General features: G+C 46.3%; 1 protein-coding gene across 2 annotated transcripts; it reads left to right on the top strand.

Moving 5' to 3' along the window:
• Positions 1–1,337: 1,337 nt before the first annotated feature.
• LOC140429735 (UDP-glucuronosyltransferase 2A1-like) lies at positions 1,338–23,414 on the top strand. Of its 2 annotated transcripts, XM_072517091.1 has the most exons (4): positions 1,338–2,113; positions 10,411–10,794; positions 14,072–14,733; positions 23,036–23,414. In XM_072517091.1, exons 1-2 carry the CDS (start codon positions 1,408–1,410, stop codon positions 10,431–10,433), a joined length of 729 nt encoding a protein of 242 aa, XP_072373192.1. In that variant the 5' UTR covers positions 1,338–1,407; the 3' UTR covers positions 10,434–10,794; positions 14,072–14,733; positions 23,036–23,414. The 2 variants fall into 2 exon arrangements, with proteins under 2 accessions (XP_072373192.1, XP_072373191.1); XM_072517090.1 differs by lacking the exons at positions 1,338–2,113; positions 10,411–10,794 and adding an exon at positions 13,735–13,861 and having other exon boundaries at positions 13,944–14,733.
• The last annotated feature ends 442 nt before the right edge of the window (positions 23,415–23,856 follow it).

Genomic DNA, 23,856 nt, shown 5'->3' with positions numbered 1-23,856 from the left:
GGTTAACACGATGTTAGATTAAACAAAAGATCTATGCCTGTCCTAACCAGTCTATGCACTCAGCACATGGTGAAGATCTGTGCTGTAAGCTGTAAGCTCTGTCCTTGTAGGAGGCTGCATCCCGAATGAGCGGGAACTCTGATGCCCCCTGTCTTTATAGTGAGTGTGCTCTAACTGGTGATTGGCTGCGGTGTTGTGTGTGTTGATTGGTCTTGCTGTGTGTCCATCAGTGTGTGTGTGTCTGCACCATGATATACTGGTGTATATTATGACCCCACGCAGTTGGTCTTTCCAGCACGAACTGTAGGTCCATGAATCAGGTTGACCCTTCCCGATCCTCCTTGGTGACTGCAGTGCCAGGTCCTACTGCCTTAGCCTTTTTTTAAATCAAAAATATCCAAGCATATTTCCTGGGGAGATCTGTTTGGATGGTCAGTGCTTTTTAAAAATCTCTTTAGCCTGGTTCCTGCCTTGCCCCAGACAAGTCCATTCACTGCGATGTTGCTTCCTGGACCGAAACAATGGACCCATTCAGGTGAGGTGTCTCTGGCTCCCAGATTTGTTTGTACAATGGCTCCTGACTGGGACCATTAGCTCTGAAGTCCTCCCCATTTCTTCAGTTGGATTGTCTGAGGTCATAATCTCCCAGTGTCTTTACATAGTTTCGACTTGGTTCCTGTTTTTACATGCTTTGAAGGTTAACCCCTTACAGTATGTGGCACAATCAATTACTCACGAGTCGAGAAGTGACGAAGTCAATCGAGGCTTTATTAAGCAAGACTTGTTCCCCAGCAGCTCAGTTACAGAATGCGGCTGCTGGGAGAACCCGGGCTCTTATACTCCGCCTTACTGGGTGGAGCAAGCAGGCGGCAGATCCAATCAGGACCCAGTGTCTGTCTACCAATAGCCTCTCAGCATCACAGGTACCATACTACCCCTAATACGTACCACCACACAGTACAACCTGCCTATGTGTTGAGATTTAGCCTGTTTGTTTGCAAGTTTATGCCCATGAAGCTTTTGGGTGTTAAATTTAATTAAAGTCCAGTTGGAAGGGATTCCAATCCTACAACCACTGGAGCCATCAAGCCTGTGTCAGTTCTTTAAAAGAACAAGCAATTCGTCCCACAGCCTTTTGCTTTCTCCATAAACTTGCCTATGTTGCCTTTTCCAGTATATATTGAACCCGGATCCAATATTTGTTTAATGCCAGACCTGGCTTTTGAATTTGCTGCCGTTTCATGAAGCAATGGTGAACTTTATTCCCTGAAGGGCCAATGTCCTGCAGGTAAATTGAGTTGGTTTGTTCTCACCCCTGAATAGGAGTGGCTTTCTGCTGTGAATATAGAGGAGTGATTTAAGGACTCAGTGTATATCTGCTATACGGAGCCATTCCTGGTGGACATCATGCAGCTCAGGCATCTGTTTGCAGTGTTCCTCTTTCTCCACGGTGTTGCTGGTGACAATGTGCTGATCTGGCCGGCAGAAGGCAGCCACTGGATAAATTTAAAATTCATCATTGAGGAGCTGATCGAGAGGGGCCATAATGTTACTGTGGCTGTACATACAGCTGCACTCTACATAAACTATTCTGAACCCTCAGCCATCAAGTTTGCTGTATTTGAAGTACCGTTTAAGAGTGAGACATACGAAGGATTTCTGAAGAACATTCTCCAGTTCTGGATCCATGAGAAACATAATTTAACCTATTGGGGCAGATACACAGCATTAACTGCGGTAATGACAAATGGAACAATAATGGCCCGACAGATCTGTGATGGAATAATAAAGAACCAGAAATTGCTGCAAAAACTACAAGAATCGAACTTTAAAGTTCTGCTGGCTGACCCTGTACATTACTGCGGTGACCTTTTGGCTATAAAGCTGGGAATTCCCTTCATTTTCACTCTGAGATTCTCTCCAGGATTTGCCGTGGAGATGCTTTGTGGACAAATCCCAGCTCCTCCTTCCTATGTACCAGTAGCTCTGTCAGAGTTTACCGATAAGATGACCTTCACTGAGCGATTTCAAAATGTTTTTTACTCCTTTATGTACGCTTGGGTGTGCAAACAGTTGTGGCGCAAGTGGGACTCGTATTACAGTGAAGCTTTAGGTGAGTTGAACAGTTTCACTTCCTGATGTCAAATGGATTGAACTCGCATTAGCAATTTTGAATGTACATGATCTGTCTCTTTGCTAGCTGCTTTAACAATATGGTTAATGTTATCCTTGGCATTCTTAACTCATGTTTTCTCGCTGAATGCAACCCAGGGATTCCTCCTTCCCCATGCTCAAGTTATGTTCAGATTTCCAGCAAACAACATTAGATGATGGCTGAACATAAAACATGTGGAAATCAGCAAAAAATTTGGTCCCAAGGAAATTCTGCAAACCACACCATATATCCCTTCTTTAAGTAGGAAAATTAATTTCAAAATGGAAAATGGCTTTACCAACCTTAATTGAATACTTCGAAGAGGTAACAGAATGAGTGGACAGGGACAAAATAGTACATGTGATTCATCTAAATTTCCAAAACGTCTTCAATAAGTTGTCACTTGACAAATGGATTGGGTTAGTCCATGTGGAGTTAATGGACAACAAGCACAAAGGATAAGCTACGTGTCAGCAAAGGATGAACATGGTGGGTCTCTTTTTCTCTTGTAAAGAGATGATAATGACCTAATTATGGAAGGTTTCATGAAGTAGATACCGAAACAGCGTTTCCACTTGTGGGGACGTGCAAAATTGGAGGTCTTCATATATAATAGCGACACTAAGAAATCATGCAGAAAGTTCAGAAGAAGCTTCTTTGCACAGAGTGGCGAAAATACAGAACTCACTTCCACAGGAATTAGTTGCAGCAAATAGTATCGACACATTCAAAGGGAGCTTGATGTGCCAAGGAAGGGCGTGGTTAACTCAGTTGGCTTGACAGCTCGTGTGTGATTCAGCAGCATGGAATTCAAACCCTATTCTGGCTGAGGTAGACTTGGAATCTGCCTCCTCGTAAAACTCGTGACAAAGCCATGGTTTGGCAGCCCTCGAACAATCAAGAATACTCTCTGGAGAAGTTGTACCATATGGGAGAAGAGAATAAAGTGTTATTTGGAAAGAGTCAGATGAGGAAGGATAGGATGAAGCTTCACTGGAACATAAAGGTTAAGTGCCCAATTCTATGTTATATATAATTCTCTGTACAGTTTAAACTCATTTCACCATCACTTATGCATACTAGCCACAGTACAAACGTGCAATCTGGGAAGCTCTCCAATTTTTTACTTGACTTATATCGTAGACCATTAAATAGCCTCATTAAATATAGTATTCAACATTCTTTATTTTGGACATCATTTGAAAATAAGGAATGTTTAGATACTATCTTTAATGAGTGTAACTGCTCAAATGGACACAATAATATGACACTGATGTTAATATAAAGGAGACTTGCGAGTGGGAGGGTTGAATTACATGGGCGATTGTTATGGGTCAGGGTTTAGAGAATCCCAAAGTGTATCATGGAGTTCACCTGACCCACAACTTTTAATAGATTGTGGTATGGGGAGCACATGGCCCACTCTACAGGTGTGGTACAGCAGAAAATGGACCAGTGGTTTTTAAAACAAAACAATGTTTATTCTATGAACTCAAGTTAGCCTTTCTAAAACAAAGTGAACATCTTAGCAACCAGTAAATCAAATACACCCCCAAAGAATACAACACTATGTTATCTGTATGCTGTTCTTTTAACGTCCAAAAACTTAACAAACCTCTAAACAGGAGCATATTAGGGTTTACATTCAATACTGAAATCATTTATAATTCTGAATTCACCAAATGATTAAGATAGTCTTTGGATGGCAGACTTCAGATGCAGCTCCCTGAAAAACACAGACACACCCAAGCTCTTCTCAAACTGAAACTAAAAAAAGCAGTGTAGAGCTCAGCTCCACCCACACTCTGACATCACTCCAGTAACATGAGCAACTCCATTTCTTAAAGGTACATTTCTTAAACACCAATTTCTTAAAGGGTACTCTCACATGACAGCGATATCCAGAAATCAATTAGGGTGCCAGCTGAAGCTCAGTGGGGTAGAACCCTCCCACCTGAGTCGTATGGGCTTTGGTTAAAGCACCACCCCAGATACTTCAGTGCAAAATCTAGGCCAACCTTTCTGATGCAGCATTGAGGGTGTGCTGCACAGTGGAAGGTGATGTTTTTGCATGAGTCATTTAGAGAAGTGCCAACGGCGAGCAGTGTGGCAGATTTAAACAGAGTCTTCAGTGGCTAAGCCATTTGGAAACAGAGCGGCAGAGTTTAAACAGTGTATTGTGTTGGCAGCCGTCTATCGTGATGTGGTACAGGCAAGCTGAAGAAGGCAGAGGCCAGATTCAGAAGTTGAGTAAAAACCATAACTGTTTTGGTTACTTTGAGATAACGTTGGTGGATCGGGGCCAGCCAGACCAAGTTGAGAGGTTCAGCTTTCAGTCAAGAGTATTTCTGAAAAAAGAGACATGCTGTCAAAGCTTTTTGTCATGCACTCATCAGGACAGAAGGAAGAATTAAAAATCTCAAAGGGAGCAACAATTTATACTGCATGAGAAAATGGTGCTGATTGGCAGGCAGGTCAACCTGGATTGGTCATTGTGTTACCATGGAGAATGTACCTGGGAGATATTGTCCCCCATGCTTTTGATTAATTCAAGTGTGCACAATGATTGGATGAAGTGGTGAAGACCATTCCCATGGAACTTGGGTTGATTGTGCTCTGCTGCTGGCCGGGGATCAGACTATCTCCTAGAAAGCGAGGAGCTGAAATTCTTCAAAAGGAAGACAGAGTTTTAGAGGACCAGGTGACGGAGTTTGATGACAGATATGCAGTGGGCTGCCATGCCATAGGTTAAGGCCCCTCTTAGTTTTATCTGCCAATTAATATGTAATAGTTCATAATCAACAGCAATGTGTCTATTGATTCAGATTTAACTTGTAATGATCCTGGATTTGAAAGTATAGGAGATGTCTACGATAATATTTATCGTTTCTTTTGTTTGACTCTTAGTAAAAATTCTTCTGTTTTGAATCGTGGAATCTTGTGGCTTCATTCTTTCAGTAAATACCTTTTGATTTTAAAAATAGATACTGGTCTCTACAGAGATTGTAACATAAAGTATTGATCTGTAAGTCTGAGAATTACGTCAATACCAGGTTTCAGGAGGTGGTCATCCCGCAATTTAAGAACATGCTATTGACATGCTAATGTACTAAAGGGAGGTTCCCGGGCTCCTGCCATGTTTTTCATGTTACTCCACCAGTGAGGGGGGTTTGAAATGGGAAATCACCACCTCGCCAATGAGATTCAAGATTTCCGATTCTCTTCAGATTTTGCGCCTGTGTTGATGATGCCGCGCCCGGCTATTGCAGGCTCAAAACCGCCCCCTTCTTTTTTTTTAAAATTTAGATTACTCAATTATTTTTTCCAATTAAGGAGCAATTTAGTGTGGCCAATGCCCTACACTGCACATTTTTGGGTTGTGGGGGCGAAACCCATGTAGACATGGGGAGAATGTGCCAACTCCACACGGACAGTGACCCAGAGCCGGGATCGAACCTGGGACCCCAGCGCCGCGAGGCAGCTGTGCTAACCACTAGTCCACCATGCTGCCCTATAACTGCCCCCTTCTTGGTGTCTTGGCCAACATTCAGTGCTCAACCAAGCTTACTAAAATAGATTTGAACTAGATCAAGCCCACCATGATGCCCGGGCTGCAGGATTCGCCACCATCGCCAGGATACCCCAGGGCCAGGGGGTAATTGATGGCTTGCATGTTGCCTTGCGCACACTGGGGTGTTAGGGAGTGCCCTTCATTAGCAGGAAGGGGTTCCACTCAATGCATGTCCTTCCACCCTCGTAGGGTCTGTGTAGCATTACTCCAGGGTGATGGGTCTGTGTTAGCACTGTCAGCGGGTCAATATACAAGGCAGGAGAGTGATGACCAGGTGCTGTGAGGAAAGCTCTGGTGCTCCTCGGTTTCTGCCAAAATTTCTGCTGACAGTGTGCTCACACCCATCCTCTGAACAGGGTCTGCATCGGGGGGCAGGTGGGGGGGGGGAGAGGAGATCAACAGGGGGTGGGAATACAAGTAGGCTCGCTGTGAAGATGAACATTACAGAGGTTTCACATGTATGAGGTGTTACAGGGTCTAATTGCGAACATTTGACATTTCCATTCCCCCTAGCTACAGATAGGGAAAGGGAGTGTGGGCACTATCGGTGAATCTCAATCTTCTTGATCTTACGTGGTCTACTTCTATGTCTAGGTGTGTCCCCAGGAGGCACCTAGAGGTGGAGGCAGTTTGCTGCTTTTCGTATCCTGTGGTCTTCGATGCTCTTGGCGGACGTCCTCTGAAGGGCCCCGGCTTACTTACAGGTGTCACAGGCGTTGTTGTGCCACCTTGATCTGCCCGCTGCCCTTGAGATGCGCTGGTATCAGGAGGAGGGAGTTCAGAAAAACTTAAGACCACCATCGCCTCCTTGGTGGCAGGCCCCTCGTTGGCCTCTAGTGCTTCCTCCTCCCTGATGGTACCTATAACACCCTGGGGGTCTCCATGGGATAGAGGGGCAGCTGGAGTGAGCTCCAGAGGCCTCTGCGTCAGCTGGTTCTGCCAGTCCTGGCGGCTCCCTATTGGCTACACCATGGTGTTGACGCCCTCAGCGATGCTCTGCAGGGCCTCGGCAATGTCCACCTGCGTATGGGGCGTCCCTCAGTGACTGAGACGTGATGCCGAGGCCCTCAGCCATGGTCATCACAGACTGAGCCATGCATTGGGCACCACCACTCAAGACGCTGACCTCGTGCTCCAGGCCTCCACTATAGTTGCCACCATAGCAGTGCTGGACTCGGTGCCAGGCATTTACAACATCATCTCCTGCACCCATAATCTTTGGAACTGCTCCAATCGGCTATGCACTCGCTGGAATGTTGCTGACACAGTAGCACAGTGGTTAGCACTGTTGCTTCACAGCTCCAGGGTCCAAGGTTCGATTCCTGGCTTGGGTCACCGTCTCTGTGGAGTCTGCACATTCTTCCCATGTCTGCGTGGGTTAAATGTGCAGGTTAGATGGATTGGCCATACTAAATTGCCCCTTGGTGTCCAAAAGGTTAGGTGCGGTTACTGGGTTACAGGGATAGGGTGGAGGCATGGGCTTGAGTCGGGTGCTCTTTCCAAGGGCTGGTGCAGACTCGATGGGCCAAAATGGCCTCCTTCTGTACTGTAAATTCTATGATTCTATGATTCCCTCCTGAATCTCATGGCTGTGTCCTAGCATCTGGATCAGCTCTGGGATAACCTTGTCCAGGAGCTCGGCATCTGACTAGGACTCAGCAGAGTCCTGGGATGCAGAGGATCTCCGACTATTGTCTCTCTTGGATGTTCCTGCCTCCACCTGATGTCCATCGGCAACTGTATGGTGCTCATCAGATTGTGCCCCAGAAGCCTGTCCACTAATGTTGTCCACCGAGGTGTGTGTCTCTGCGCAGGTGGTAGGTCGGGCTGATAACTTTGATGCCTTGATAGCGGTCTCCTCGGAACTCTCCTCCAAAGTGGTCTCTTGGGTGGCAGGAGGGGAAAGACTCTGAATGGCCTGACCCCATCAGATGGAGATCCTGTGAGACAATGGACATGTGGTCAGTGAGAGGGAAGGACCATTTTGTCTATCATGAACAACTCACACGAGACAGGTTATCTGGGTGAAGGGATAGTGGATCCTCACATCTATGGCGCAGGCCAACCCATTCCTCATAGGCGGTGAGACTCCAATTCTATCGTACTCTTCCCCCCCCCCCCCCCCCGTCTTGGCCCTTTCCCGCTTATTATGGGCTGTCTTCTTCTGCGGGGACAAAGAGAGGGCTTCGTGAGCCGCGCGCTTGTTGGATGAGGGGATGGAAAGCAGGTGACATGTGGGCACCACAACTGGACATGATGGGGTTGTGCTGGTGGGTGCCAGGAGGTGCTGAGGAGCAAGCACGAAGATCGTTTGTGGGGAGGGTGCGAGGGGTCAGCCAGAGATTTGATGGGAGACGGGGAAGGGGCAGGGGGGGTGGGGGGCAGTTGGGAATTTGAGGGGTGGTAGGCAGAACTGATGCCAGGACGGAGGTGGTAACTTACCCTTGCAGCTTGGTGGAGGTCGTTGGCCTTCTTCCTACATTGGATGCTGGTCCTCTTGATCATGCTGCCCACACCGACTGCTGCTGCCGCTGCCTCCCAGGCTGTATTGGTGGCCCTGCTGCTGGCCCTCCAACACCTTCAGGGGAACAGGATGCCCTGTCTCTCATCTACGGTTTCCAGAAGCCTGGCCAGATCGGCATCCCCAAAAGTGAGGAGCAGGATTTGCGCTTTGCCATGCTTGTGTGTTGACTGAACCCCAAGGATCTGTTTTGGGGCCACTGCTGTTTGTCATGTTTATAAATGACCTGGAGGAGGGCGTGGAAGGATGGGTGAGTGAATTTACAGGTGACGCTAGGGTCGGTGGAGTTGTGGACAGTCCGGAGGGATGTTGCGGGTTACAGAGGGACGTGGATGGGCTGCGGAGCTGGGCTGAGAGGTGGCAAATGGAGTTTAATGCAGAAGGGTGTGAGGTGATTCATTTTGGAAGGAATAACAGGAAGACAGAGTACTGGGCTGATGGTAAGATTCTTGGTGGTGTGGATGGGCAGAGGGGTCTCGGTGTCCATGTACATAGATCCTTGGAGGTTGCCACCCAGGTTGAGGGGGTTGTTGGGAAGGCGTACGGTGTGTTGGCTTTTATTGGTAGAGGGATTGGGTTTCGGAGCCATGGGGTCATGTTGCAGCTGTACAAAACTCTGGTGCGGCCGCATTTGGAGTATTGCGTGCAATTCTGGTCGCCGCATTATAGGAAGGATGTGGAAGCATTGGAAAGGGTGCAGAAGAGATTTACCAGGATGTTGCCTGGTATGGAAGAAAGATTTTATGAGGGAAGGCTGAGGGACTTGAGGCTGTTTTCATTAGAAGAAGGTTAAGAGGTGACTGAATTGAGACACACAAGATGATCAGAGGATTAGATAGGGTGGACAGTGAGAGCCTTTTTCCTCGGATGGTGATGTCTAGCACGAGGGGACATAGCTTTAAATTAAGAGGAGATAGATATAGGACAGATGTCAGAGGTAGGTTCTTTACTCAGAGAGTAGTAAGGGCGTGGAATGCCCTGCCTGCAACAGTAGTGGACTCGCCAACATTAAGGGCATTTAAATGGTCATTGGATAAACATATGGATGATAATGGAATAGTGTAGATGGGCTTTAGATTGGTTTCACAGGTCGGCGCAACATCGAGGGCTGAATGGCCTGTACTGCGCTGTAATGTTCTAATGTTCTAAAAAGAAAAGCACAGCACAGGAACAGGTCCTTCGACCCTCCAAGCCTGCACTGACCATGCTGCCCGTCTAAACTAAAATCTTCTACACTTCCGGGGTCCGTATCCCTCTATTCCCATCCTATTCATGTATTTGTCAAGGTGCCCCTTAAACATCACTATTGTCCCTGCTTCCACCACCTCCTCCGGCAGCGAGTTCCAGGCACCCACGACTCTCTGTAAATAATTTGTCTCTCCATCTCCTCTAAACCTTGTCCCTCGCACCGTAAACCTATGCCCCCTAGTGATTGATCCCTCTACCCTGGGAAAAAGTCTCTGACTATTCACTCTGTCTATGCCACTCATAATTTTGTAGACCTCTATCAGGTCGCCCCTCAACCTCCTTCATTCTAGTGAGAACCAGCCAAGTTTATTCAACCTGTGTAGATGGGCTTTAGAGTGGTTTCACAGGTCGGTGCAACATCGAAGGCCGAAGGGCCTGTACTGCGCTGTCATGTTCTATGTTCTATGTGAGGGAGCATTTAAAACAGCTCCCCTTATTAGAGGCGAGACACTGAGGTGAAAATCTGGCGATTCAGGTGGCGAGACAGCCAAGGCCCTAAAAGTGCTCGGTCAACCTCCCTGGAAATAGAAGGTATATCAAAAATTTGTTGAATGCATGATGAAAATCTTCAGCAGCATGCCTCTTTCCACAGCAATAATCAAGTTGTTTACTCTCAAACAACTGTTCGCATAATGAAGTCCTGCATTATCCAATCGTGGCATTTCTAAATCCAGTCCTGGATTTTGAATTTGCCGTATCCTTATCACATAAAACTGAACTTTATTCCCCCTCATGGCTTCATGTCTGATAGGTGAATGGGTTTGATTTATTCTGATTCATTCTGATAGGAGCAGTGATCTAAATCTAAATATGTAATTTGACAAGTCAGTGTTGGTTATTTATGACTCTACACCATTCTGGATCAGCAATAATGCAGCTCAGGCATGTGTTTATAATGTTCCTCTTTTGTCAAAGGGTTGCCAGTGACAATGTGCTGATCTGGCCTGTGACAGACAGATATGTGACAGAATCATCAAGAACCACAAACTGCTGCAAAAACTGGAAGAATCAGAGTTTACAGTTCTGCTGTGTGATCCCGTACATCCTGTGGTGAGCTTCTGGCTACAAAGCTGGGAATTCCCTTTATTTTCACTCTCAGATTCTCCTTCGGATCTGCATTGGAGCGGCTCTGTGGACAACTGCCAGCTCCCCTTTCCTAGGTACCTGTTTCCATGTCAGAACTTTCTGATAAAATGACATTTGCTGAGAGAATTCAAAACATCAATCACACGAGCATGTACAACCTGATGAGCAACTGGTTCTGGTGTGAATGGGACTCGTATTACAGTGAGGTTTTAGGTGAGTTTGAACAGTTTCTTGTACTGGAGCAAAAAGGAGTTGAAATTTTGATTTATTCCGTGAGGTGCGATTGTGAGCTCTGTCATTACCGAAAGATCTCACCAAAGAAGGATCAGAATAGTGGAGACTCTGGAAAAACAAGACGTGCCCCTTGGTGTGCAAGCACTTACACATTTTCAAAAAGTTCAAAAAGCGCTTTAGAAATTAAATCTCTTGCTTTGCAGACAAATGCTGCAGCCAATGGGAATTCAATGCAACATTGCCATCAAAGCTTAAACCTGCAGTTAGTGTGGGAGAGTGGCGTTTCCTTTCCCATTTCAAGAGGGAATTATGGGGGAAGTGTCATGATATTCAGGTGAACATCACAGCACATACATACATACATAATGATGGACAGATCAACGGACCAATCAACACACACAACACGACAGCCAATCACAGACAAGAGCTTACACAGTGCAAAACAGGGAACACAACACTTCCTGGCACTCGAGCAGGAGACGGCTCAGGGCACAGACCTCATTGCCAGCCACTCAGACATTCACCATGTGCTGAATACCAGAGTTTACTATGTTCATAGTTGATTGAAATAAAACTGCGTTGTACCATTCGCAACCGTGTTGGTTCGTCTGTGTACCAGAGTACCCAACACTTCAGGAAGTTCATTAGTATCCCCAGGGATTTACTCCCTTTAGGACCTCAGTGGTGATCCCAGCCAAATTCATTTGGGGCATAGTGACAGCCTACAAAGTTAATTTGATTAACTTATTCCGTCCTGAAGGTCATTGCAGTTACCTTCTCTAATCAGAATTACTCCAATGGAAGCCAGGGTGCTTTGGAAGATATTTTCCTTTGGCCCTTTTGAACTTTGTTAAGTTTCTGCTGTACCTTAGAAGGGTGTAAATAAGATTGGTGACCTGCCCTGGCTTTGCAAATGGCTCTTGACCCTGAAAGTTATTCTCTGTGACATTTATCGACATCCAGGGCAGGGTACCAGATAATTCATGGGCATTATCTTAATTAACAGTCTGTTAATGATCAGTGTAAAACATTGAGAAGCATAAAAGGTGAACTATGGCCAGAGCCTGGATGTTGATACACAAACTCTGGCACTGAGTTTGTTGAATTGTTTGATGGCTATTGTGTTAATTGCTCTCCAACTGAAATAATTTTTTTATATTTCCAGTAATGGGCAATTTAGCGTGGTCAATCCACCTACCCTGCACATCTTTGGGTTGTGGATTGAGACCCATGCACACATGGGGAGAATGTGCAAACTCCATATAGACAGTGACCCGGGGCCGGGATTGAACCTGGGTCCGTGGCAATGTGAGGCAACAGTGCTAACCACTGTGCCGCCATACCACCCTCTCCACCTGAACCATAACTTCATTTTAGTTATTTTTGCTCAATTCTTTGAACAAACCTGGATTTTCTCTCAATATTCCTAGTTTCCTGAAGTATTTTGGCAGTGTTTAACTCCAACAGAAATGTATAGCAGCACGGTAGCACAGTGGTTAACACTGTGGCTTCACAGCACCAGGGTCCCAGGTTTGATTCCCGGTTGGATCACTGTGCGGAGTCTGCACATTCTCCCTGTGTCTACGTGGGTTTCCTCCATGTGCCTCCCATTAGTCCCGAAAGACGTGCAATTAGGTAAGTTGTACATTCTGAATTCTCCCTCCGTGTACCTGAACAGGTGCCGGAATGTGGTGACTAGGGGCTTTTCACAGTAATTTCATTGCAGTGTTAATTTAAGCAATAAAGATTATTATTATATATGTTGCTTTACCTGTTGATTCACCCATATTTTTAAATCTTCTTTATCCATTAATGTCTAAAAATATTGCAGCTCCACATGTTTCCCATGAGTTGCCATGTTTTGAGTGATCAGCATCAATAATGTGCGACTTCTGTATTTTCTTAGGATTTGAATGATGACAGGCTGCATTTCTTGCCCATTCCTAGTTGCCCTTGGGGTAATGGGGATAGGCAACCTACATGGGGTTTAGATCGTTTAAATCTAGGAGAGTTAAAGGTCATAGAACATACAGTGCAGAAGGAGGCCATTCGGCCATCGAGTCTGCACCGACCCACTTCCACCCTATCCCCGTAACCCAATAACCCCGCCTCACCTTTTTGGTCACTAAGGACAATTTAGCCTGGCCAACCCACCTAACCTGCACGTCTTTGGACTGTGGGAGGAAACCGGAGCACCCGGAGGAAGCCCACACAGACACGGGGAGAACGTGCAGACTCCGCACAGACAGTGACCCAGCGGGGAATCGGCTTGCTCTCATACAAACATAGAAAATAGGAATCGGAGGAGGACATTAGGCCCTTCAAGCCTGTTCCGCCATTCATTATGATCATGGCTGACCATCCAACTCAATAGCATGATCCTGCCTTCCCCCCCTTATCCTTTTATCCCCTTTGCCTCAAGAGTGATATGTAACTTCTTCTTGAAAACATACAATGTTTTTGGCCTCAACTGCATCCTGTGATAGCGAATTCCACAGGTTTACCACTCTCTCGGTGAGGAATTTCCCCCTCATCTCAGTCCTAAAAGGTTTATGCGTGTTTTCAGATCTATAGCAAGAACATCCTTCCTCATATAAGGAGACCAAAACTGCACACAATATTCCATGTGTGGCCTCATCAAGGCGCTGTATAATTGCAGCAAGACATCCCTGCTCCTGTTCTTTAATCCTCTCTCTATGAAGGCCAACATACCATTTGCCTTCTTTACTGCCAATATATATTGAACCCGGATCCAATATTTGCTTCATGTCAGACCGGGCTTTTGAATTAGCTGCCGTTTCACCAAGCAAAGGTAAACTTTATTCCCTGAAGGGCCAATGTCCTGAAGGTAAACGGAGTTGGTTTGCTCTGACACATTTAATAGGAGTGGCTAGAGGGCAGCACAGCGGTGCAGTGGTTAGCATTGCAGTCTCACGGCGCCGAGGTCCCAGGTTTGATCCCGGCTCTGGGTAACTGTCCGTGTGGAGTTTGCACATTCTCCCCGTGTCTGCGTGGATTTCACCCCCACAACCCAAAGCTGTGCAAGGTAGGCGGATTGAACACGCTAAAATTGCCCCTCAATTGGAAAAAAATGAATTGTGTACTCTAAATTTATTTTTTAAAAATAGGAGCGGCTTTCTGCTGTGAATATAGAGGAGTGATTTAAGGACTCAGTGTATATCTGCTATACGGAGCCATTCCTGGTGGACGTCATGCAGCTCAGGCATCTGTTTGCAGTGTTCCTCTTTCTCCACAGTGTTGCTGGTGACAATGTGCTGATCTGGCCGGCAGAAGGCAGCCACTGGATAAATTTAAAATTCATCATTGAGGAGCTGATCGAGAGGGGCCATAATGTTACTGTGGCTGTACATACAGCTGCACTCTACATAAACTATTCTGAACCCTCAGCCATCAAGTTTGCTGTATTTGAAGTACCGTTTAAGAGTGAGACATACGAAGGATTTCTGAAGAACATTCTCCAGTTCTGGATCCATGAGAAACATAATTTAACCTATTGGGGCAGATACACAGCATTAACTGCGGTACTGACAAATGGAACAATAATGGCCCGACAGATCTGTGATGGAATAATAAAGAACCAGAAATTGCTGCAAAAACTACAAGAATCGAACTTTAAAGTTCTGCTGGCTGACCCTGTACATTACTGCGGTGACCTTTTGGCTATAAAGCTGGGAATTCCCTTCATTTTCACTCTGAGATTCTCTCCAGGATTTGCCGTGGAGATGCTTTGTGGACAAATCCCAGCTCCTCCTTCCTATGTACCAGTAGCTCTGTCAGAGTTTACCGATAAGATGACCTTCACTGAGCGATTTCAAAATGTTTTTTACTCCTTTATGTACGCTTGGGTGTGCAAACAGTTGTGGCGCAAGTGGGACTCGTATTACAGTGAAGCTTTAGGTGAGTTGAACAGTTTCACTTCCTGATGTCAAATGGATTGAACTCGCATTAGCAATTTTGAATGTACATGATCTGTCTCTTTGCTAGCTGCTTTAACAATATGGTTAATGTTATCCTTGGCATTCTTAACTCATGTTTTCTCGCTGAATGCAACCCAGGGATTCCTCCTTCCCCATGCTCAAGTTATGTTCAGATTTCCAGCAAACAACATTAGATGATGGCTGAACATAAAACATGTGGAAATCAGCAAAAAAAAATTGGTCCCAAGGAAATTCTGCAAACCACACCATATATCCCTTCTTTAAGTAGGAAAATTAATTTCAAAATGGAAAATGGCTTTACCAACCTTAATTGAATACTTCGAAGAGGTAACAGAATGAGTGGACAGGGACAAAATAGTACATGTGATTCATCTAAATTTCCAAAACGTCTTCAATAAGTTGTCACTTGACAAATGGATTGGGTTAGTCCATGTGGAGTTAATGGACAACAAGCACAAAGGATAAGCTACGTGTCAGCAAAGGATGAACATGGTGGGTCTCTTTTTCTCTTGTAAAGAGATGATAATGACCTAATTATGGAAGGTTTCATGAAGTAGATACCGAAACAGCGTTTCCACTTGTGGGGACGTGCAAAATTGGAGGTCTTCATATATAATAGCGACACTAAGAAATCATGCAGAAAGTTCAGAAGAAGCTTCTTTGCACAGAGTGGCGAAAATACAGAACTCACTTCCACAGGAATTAGTTGCAGCAAATAGTATCGACACATTCAAAGGGAGCTTGATGTGCCAAGGAAGGGCGTGGTTAACTCAGTTGGCTTGACAGCTCGTGTGTGATTCAGCAGCATGGAATTCAAACCCTATTCTGGCTGAGGTAGACTTGGAATCTGCCTCCTCGTAAAACTCGTGACAAAGCCATGGTTTGGCAGCCCTCGAACAATCAAGAATACTCTCTGGAGAAGTTGTACCATATGGGAGAAGAGAATAAAGTGTTATTTGGAAAGAGTCAGATGAGGAAGGATAGGATGAAGCTTCACTGGAACATAAAGGTTAAGTGCCCAATTCTATGTTATATATAATTCTCTGTACAGTTTAAACTCATTTCACCATCACTTATGCATACTAGCCACAGTACAAACGTGCAATCTGGGAAGCTCTCCAATTTTTTACTTGACTTATATCGTAGACCATTAAATAGCCTCATTAAATATAGTATTCAACATTCTTTATTTTGGACATCATTTGAAAATAAGGAATGTTTAGATACTATCTTTAATGAGTGTAACTGCTCAAATGGACACAATAATATGACACTGATGTTAATATAAAGGAGACTTGCGAGTGGGAGGGTTGAATTACATGGGCGATTGTTATGGGTCAGGGTTTAGAGAATCCCAAAGTGTATCATGGAGTTCACCTGACCCACAACTTTTAATAGATTGTGGTATGGGGAGCACATGGCCCACTCTACAGGTGTGGTACAGCAGAAAATGGACCAGTGGTTTTTAAAACAAAACAATGTTTATTCTATGAACTCAAGTTAGCCTTTCTAAAACAAAGTGAACATCTTAGCAACCAGTAAATCAAATACACCCCCAAAGAATACAACACTATGTTATCTGTATGCTGTTCTTTTAACTTTCCAAAAACTTAACAAACCTGTAAACAGGAGCATATTAGGGTTTACATTCAATACTGAAATCATTTATAATTCTGAATTCACCAAATGATTAAGATAGTCTTTGGATGGCAGACTTCAGAGGCAGCTCCCTGAAAAACACAGACACACCCAAGCTCTTCTCAAACTGAAACTAAAAAAAGCAGTGTAGAGCTCAGCTCCACCCACACTCTGACATCACTCCAGTAACATGAGCAACTCCATTTCTTAAAGGTACATTTCTTAAACACCAATTTCTTAAAGGGTACTCTCACATGACAGCGATATCCAGAAATCAATTAGGGTGCCAGCTGAAGCTCAGTGGGGTAGAACCCTCCCACCTGAGTCGTATGGGCTTTGGTTAAAGCACCACCCCAGATACTTCAGTGCAAAATCTAGGCCAACCTTTCTGATGCAGTATTGAGGGTGTGCTGCACAGTGGAAGGTGATGTTTTTGCATGAGTCATTTAGAGAAGTGCCAACGGCGAGCAGTGTGGCAGATTTAAACAGAGTCTTCAGTGGCTAAGCCATTTGGAAACAGAGCGGCAGAGTTTAAACAGTGTATTGTGTTGGCAGCCGTCTATCGTGATGTGGTACAGGCAAGCTGAAGAAGGCAGAGGCCAGATTCAGAAGTTGAGTAAAAACCAGAGTTTCGGCAACTGTTTTGGTTACTTTGAGATAACGTTGGTGGATCGGGGCCAGCCAGACCAAGTTGAGAGGTTCAGCTTTCAGTCAAGAGTATTTCTGAAAAAAGAGACATGCTGTCAAAGCTTTTTGTCATGCACTCATCAGGACAGAAGGAAGAATTAAAAATCTCAAAGGGAGCAACAATTTATACTGCATGAGAAAATGGTGCTGATTGGCAGGCAGGTCAACCTGGATTGGTCATTGTGTTACCATGGAGAATGTACCTGGGAGATATTGTCCCCCATGCTTTTGATTAATTCAAGTGTGCACAATGATTGGATGAAGTGGTGAAGACCATTCCCATGGAACTTGGGTTGATTGTGCTCTGCTGCTGGCCGGGGATCAGACTATCTCCTAGAAAGCGAGGAGCTGAAATTCTTCAAAGGGAAGACAGAGTTTTAGAGGACCATGTGACGGAGTTTGATGACAGATATGCAGTGGGCTGCCATGCCATAGGTTAAGGCCCCTCTTAGTTTTATCTGCCAATTAATATGTAATAGTTCATAATCAACAGCAATGTGTCTATTGATTCAGATTTAACTTGTAATGATCCTGGATTTGAAAGTATCGGAGATGTCTACGATAATATTTATCGTTTCTTTTGTTTGACTCTTAGTAAAAATTCTTCTGTTTTGAATCGTGGAATCTTGTGGCTTCATTCTTTCAGTAAATACCTTTTGATTTTAAAAATAGATACTGGTCTCTACAGAGATTGTAACATAAAGTATTGATCTGTAAGTCTGAGAATTACGTCAATACCAGGTTTCAGGAGGTGGTCATCCCGCAATTTAAGAACATGCTATTGACATGCTAATGTACTAAAGGGAGGTTCCCGGGCTCCTGCCATGTTTTTCATGTTACTCCACCAGTGAGGGGGGTTTGAAATGGGAAATCACCACCTCGCCAATGAGATTCAAGATTTCCGATTCTCTTCAGATTTTGCGCCTGTGTTGATGATGCCGCGCCCGGCTATTGCAGGCTCAAAACCGCCCCCTTCTTTTTTTTTTAAATTTAGATTACCCAATTATTTTTTCCAATTAAGGAGCAATTTAGTGTGGCCAATGCCCTACACTGCACATTTTTGGGTTGTGGGGGCGAAACCCATGTAGACATGGGGAGAATGTGCCAACTCCACACGGACAGTGACCCAGAGCCGGGATCGAACCTGGGACCCCAGCGCCGCGAGGCAGCTGTGCTAACCACTAGTCCACCATGCTGCCCTATAACTGCCCCCTTCTTGGTGTCTTGGCCAACATTCAGTGCTCAACCAAGCTTACTAAAATAGATTTGAACTAGATCAAGCCCACCATGATGCCCGGGCTGCAGGATTCGCCACCATCGCCAGGATACCCCAGGGCCAGGGGGTAATTGATGGCTTGCATGTTGCCTTGCGCACACTGGGGTGTTAGGGAGTGCCCTTCATTAGCAGGAAGGGGTTCCACTCAATGCATGTCCTTCCACCCTCGTAGGGTCTGTGTAGCATTACTCCAGGGTGATGGGTCTGTGTTAGCACTGTCAGCGGGTCAATATACAAGGCAGGAGAGTGATGACCAGGTGCTGTGAGGAAAGCTCTGGTGCTCCTCGGTTTCTGCCAAAATTTCTGCTGACAGTGTGCTCACACCCATCCTCTGAACAGGGTCTGCATCGGGGGGCAGGTGGGGGGGGAGAGGAGATCAACAGGGGGTGGGAATACAAGTAGGCTCGCTGTGAAGATGAACATTACAGAGGTTTCACATGTATGAGGTGTTACAGGGTCTAATTGCGAACATTTGACATTTCCATTCCCCCTAGCTACAGATAGGGCAAGGGGGTGTGGGCACTATCGGTGAATCTCAATCTTCTTGATCTTACGTGGTCTACTTCTATGTCTAGGTGTGTCCCCAGGAGGCACCTAGAGGTGGAGGCAGTTTGCTGCTTTTCGTATCCTGTGGTCTTCGATGCTCTTGGCGGACGTCCTCTGAAGGGCCCCGGCTTACTTACAGGTGTCACAGGCGTTGTTGTGCCACCTTGATCTGCCCGCTGCCCTTGAGATGCGCTGGTATCAGGAGGAGGGAGTTCAGAAAAACTTAAGACCACCATCGCCTCCTTGGTGGCAGGCCCCTGGTTGGCCTCTAGTGCTTCCTCCTCCCTGATGGTACCTATAACACCCTGGGGGTCTCCATGGGATAGAGGGGCAGCTGGAGTGAGCTCCAGAGGCCTCTGCGTCAGCTGGTTCTGCCAGTCCTGGCGGCTCCCTATTGGCTACACCATGGTGTTGACGCCCTCAGCGATGCTCTGCAGGGCCTCGGCAATGTCCACCTGCGTATGGGGCGTCCCTCAGTGACTGAGACGTGATGCCGAGGCCCTCAGCCATGGTCATCACAGACTGAGCCATGCATTGGGCACCACCACTCAAGACGCTGACCTCGTGCTCCAGGCCTCCACTATAGTTGCCACCATAGCAGTGTTGGACTCGGTGCCAGGCATTTACAACATCATCTCCTGCACCCATAATCTTTGGAACTGCTCCAATCGGCTATGCACTCGCTGGAATGTTGCTGACACAGTAGCACAGTGGTTAGCACTGTTGCTTCACAGCTCCAGGGTCCAAGGTTCGATTCCTGGCTTGGGTCACCGTCTCTGTGGAGTCTGCACATTCTTCCCATGTCTGCGTGGGTTAAATGTGCAGGTTAGATGGATTGGCCATACTAAATTGCCCCTTGGTGTCCAAAAGGTTAGGTGCAGTTACTGGGTTACAGGGATAGGGTGGAGGTCTGGGCTTAAGTAGGGTGCTCTTTCCAAGGGCTGGTGCAGACTCGATGGGCCAAAATGGCCTCCTTCTGTACTGTAAATTCTATGATTCTATGATTCCCTCCTGAATCTCATGGCTGTGTCCTAGCATCTGGATCAGCTCTGGGATAACCTTGTCCAGGAGCTCGGCATCTGACTAGGACTTAGCAGAGTCCTGGGATGCAGAGGATATCCGACTATTGTCTCTCTTGGATGTTCCTACCTCCACCTGATGTCCATCGGCAACTGTATGGTGCTCATCAGATTGTGCCCCAGAAGCCTGTCCACTAATGTTGTCCACCGAGGTGTGTGTCTCTGCGCAGGTGGTAGGTCGGGCTGATAACTTTGATGCCTTGATAGCGGTCTCCTCGGAACTCTCCTCCAAAGTGGTCTCTTGGGTGGCAGGAGGGGAAAGACTCTGAATGGCCTGACCCCATCAGATGGAGATCCTGTGAGACAATGGACATGTGGTCAGTGAGAGGGAAGGACCATTTTGTCTATCATGAACAACTCACTCGAGACAGGTTATCTGGGTGAAGGGATAGTGGATCCTCACATCTATGGCGCAGGCCAACCCATTCCTCATAGGCGGTGAGACTCCAATTCTATCGTACTCTTCCCCCCCCCCCCGTCTTGGCCCTTTCCCGCTTATTATGGGCTGTCTTCTTCTGCGGGGACAAAGAGAGGGCTTCGTGAGCCGCGCGCTTGTTGGATGAGGGGATGGAAAGCAGGTGACATGTGGGCACCACAACTGGACATGATGGGGTTGTGCTGGTGGGTGCCAGGAGGTGCTGAGGAGCAAGCACGAAGATCGTTTGTGGGGAGGGTGCGAGGGGTCAGCCAGAGATTTGATGGGAGACGGGGAAGGGGCAGGGGGGGTGGGGGGCAGTTGGGAATTTGAGGGGTGGTAGGCAGAACTGATGCCAGGACGGAGGTGGTAACTTACCCTTGCAGCTTGGTGGAGGTCGTTGGCCTTCTTCCTACATTGGATGCTGGTCCTCTTGATCATGCTGCCCACACCGACTGCTGCTGCCGCTGCCTCCCAGGCTGTATTGGTGGCCCTGCTGCTGGCCCTCCAACACCTTCAGGGGAACAGGATGCCCTGTCTCTCATCTACGGTTTCCAGAAGCCTGGCCAGATCGGCATCCCCAAAAGTGAGGAGCAGGATTTGCGCTTTGCCATGCTTGTGTGTTGACTGAATCCCAAGGATCTGTTTTGGGGCCACTGCTGTTTGTCATGTTTATAAATGACCTGGAGGAGGGCGTGGAAGGATGGGTGAGTGAATTTGCAGGTGACACTAGGGTCGGTGGAGTTGTGGACAGTCCGGAGGGATGTTGCGGGTTACAGAGGGACGTGGATGGGCTGCGGAGCTGGGCTGAGAGGTGGCAAATGGAGTTTAATGCAGAAGGGTGTGAGGTGATTCATTTTGGAAGGAATAACAGGAAGACAGAATACTGGGCTGATGGTAAGATTCTTGGTGGTGTGGATGGGCAGAGGGGTCTCGGTGTCCATGTGCATAGATCCTTGGAGGTTGCCACCCAGGTTGAGGGGGTTGTTGGGAAGGCGTACGGTGTGTTGGCTTTTATTGGTAGAGGGATTGGGTTTCGGAGCCATGAGGTCATGTTGCAGCTGTACAAAACTCTGGTGCGGCCGCATTTGGAGTATTGCGTGCAATTCTGGTCGCCGCATTATAGGAAGGATGTGGAAGCATTGGAAAGGGTGCAGAAGAGATTTACCAGGATGTTGCCTGGTATGGAAGAAAGATTTTATGAGGGAAGGCTGAGGGACTTGAGGCTGTTTTCATTAGAAGAAGGTTAAGAGGTGACTGAATTGAGGCACACAAGATGATCAGAGGATTAGATAGGGTGGACAGTGAGAGCCTTTTTCCTCGGATGGTGATGTCTAGCACGAGGGGACATAGCTTTAAATTAAGAGGAGATAGATATAGGACAGATGTCAGAGGTAGGTTCTTTACTCAGAGAGTAGTAAGGGCGTGGAATGCCCTGCCTGCAACAGTAGTGGACTCGCCAACATTAAGGGCATTTAAATGGTCATTGGATAAACATATGGATGATAATGGAATAGTGTAGATGGGCTTTAGATTGGTTTCACAGGTCGGCGCAACATCGAGGGCTGAATGGCCTGTACTGCGCTGTAATGTTCTAATGTTCTAAAAAGAAAAGCACAGCACAGGAACAGGTCCTTCGACCCTCCAAGCCTGCACTGACCATGCTGCCCGTCTAAACTAAAATCTTCTACACTTCCGGGGTCCGTATCCCTCTATTCCCATCCTATTCATGTATTTGTCAAGGTGCCCCTTAAACATCACTATCGTCCCTGCTTCCACCACCTCCTCCGGCAGCGAGTTCCAGGCACCCACTACTCTCTGTAAATAATTTGTCTCTCCATCTCCTCTAAACCTTGTCCCTCGCACCGTAAACCTATGCCCCCTAGTGATTGATCCCTCTACCCTGGGAAAAAGTCTCTGACTATTCACTCTGTCGATGCCACTCATAATTTTGTAGACCTCTATCAGGTCGCCCCTCAACCTCCTTCGTTCTAGTGAGAACCAGCCAAGTTTATTCAACCTGTGTAGATGGGCTTTAGAGTGGTTTCACAGGTCGGTGCAACATCGAAGGCCGAAGGGCCTGTACTGCGCTGTCATGTTCTATGTTCTATGTGAGGGAGCATTTAAAACAGCTCCCCTTATTAGAGGCGAGACACTGAGGTGAAAATCTGGCGATTCAGGTGGCGAGACAGCCAAGGCCCTAAAAGTGCTCGGTCAACCTCCCTGGAAATAGAAGGTATATCAAAAATTTGTTGAATGCATGATGAAAATCTTCAGCAGCATGCCTCTTTCCACAGCAATAATCAAGTTGTTTACTCTCAAACAACTGTTCGCATAATGAAGTCCTGCATCATCCAATCGTGGCATTTCTAAATCCAGTCCTGGATTTTGAATTTGCCGTGTCCTTATCACATAAAACTGAACTTTATTCCCCCTCATGGCTTCATGTCTGATAGGTGAATGGGTTTTATTTATTCTGATTCATTCTGATAGGAGCAGTGATCTACATCTAAATATGTAATTTGACAAGTCAGTGTTGGTTATTTATGACTCTACACCATTCTGGATCAGCAATAATGCAGCTCAGGCATGTGTTTATAATGTTCCTCTTTTGTCAAAGGGTTGCCAGTGACAATGTGCTGATCTGGCCTGTGACAGACAGATATGTGACAGAATCATCAAGAACCACAAACTGCTGCAAAAACTGGAAGAATCAGAGTTTACAGTTCTGCTGTGTGATCCCGTACATCCTGTGGTGAGCTTCTGGCTGTAAAGCTGGGAATTCCCTTTATTTTCACTCTGAGATTCTCCTTCGGATCTGCATTGGAGCGGCTCTGTGGACAACTGCCAGCTCCCCTTTCCTAGGTACCTGTTTCCATGTCAGAACTTTCTGATAGAATGACATTTGCTGAGAGAATTCAAAACATCAATCACACGAGCATGTACAACCTGATGAGCAACTGGTTCTGGTGTGAATGGGACTCGTATTACAGTGAGGTTTTAGGTGAGTTTGAACAGTTTCTTGTACTGGAGCAAAAAGGAGTTGAAATTTTGATTTATTCCGTGAGGTGCGATTGTGAGCTCTGTCATTACCGAAAGATCTCACCAAAGAAGGATCAGAATAGTGGAGACTCTGGAAAAACAAGACGTGCCCCTTGGTGTGCAAGCACTTAAACATTTTCAAAAAGTTCAAAAAGCGCTTTAGAAATTTAATCTCTTGCTTTGCAGACAAATGCTGCAGCCAATGGGAATTCAATGCAACATTGCCATCAAAGCTTAAACCTGCAGTTAGTGTGGGAGAGTGGCGTTTCCTTTCCCATTTCAAGAGGGAATTATGGGGGAAGTGTCATGATATTCAGGTGAACATCACAGCACATACATACATACATAATGATGGACAGATCAACGGACCAATCAACACACACAACACGACAGCCAATC

The sequence above is a fragment of the Scyliorhinus torazame genome, chromosome 9, assembly GCF_047496885.1.
Source record: "Scyliorhinus torazame isolate Kashiwa2021f chromosome 9, sScyTor2.1, whole genome shotgun sequence".
Lineage (NCBI taxonomy): Eukaryota > Metazoa > Chordata > Chondrichthyes > Carcharhiniformes > Scyliorhinidae > Scyliorhinus > Scyliorhinus torazame.
Note: the sequence above shows the minus strand (reverse complement) of the source record. Positions and strands in the feature narration are given on the sequence as shown.

Excerpts from the sequence above, each read along its gene's own strand:
- LOC140429735 (XM_072517091.1), top strand. The coding sequence starts at position 1,408 with ATGCAGCTCAGGCATCTGTTTGCAGTGTTCCTCTTTCTCCACGGTGTT. Across the intron at positions 2,114-10,410 it reads GTATTACAGTGAAGCTTTAG|GGTTGCCAGTGACAATGTGC; the intron begins GTGAGTTGAACA and ends CTTTTGTCAAAG.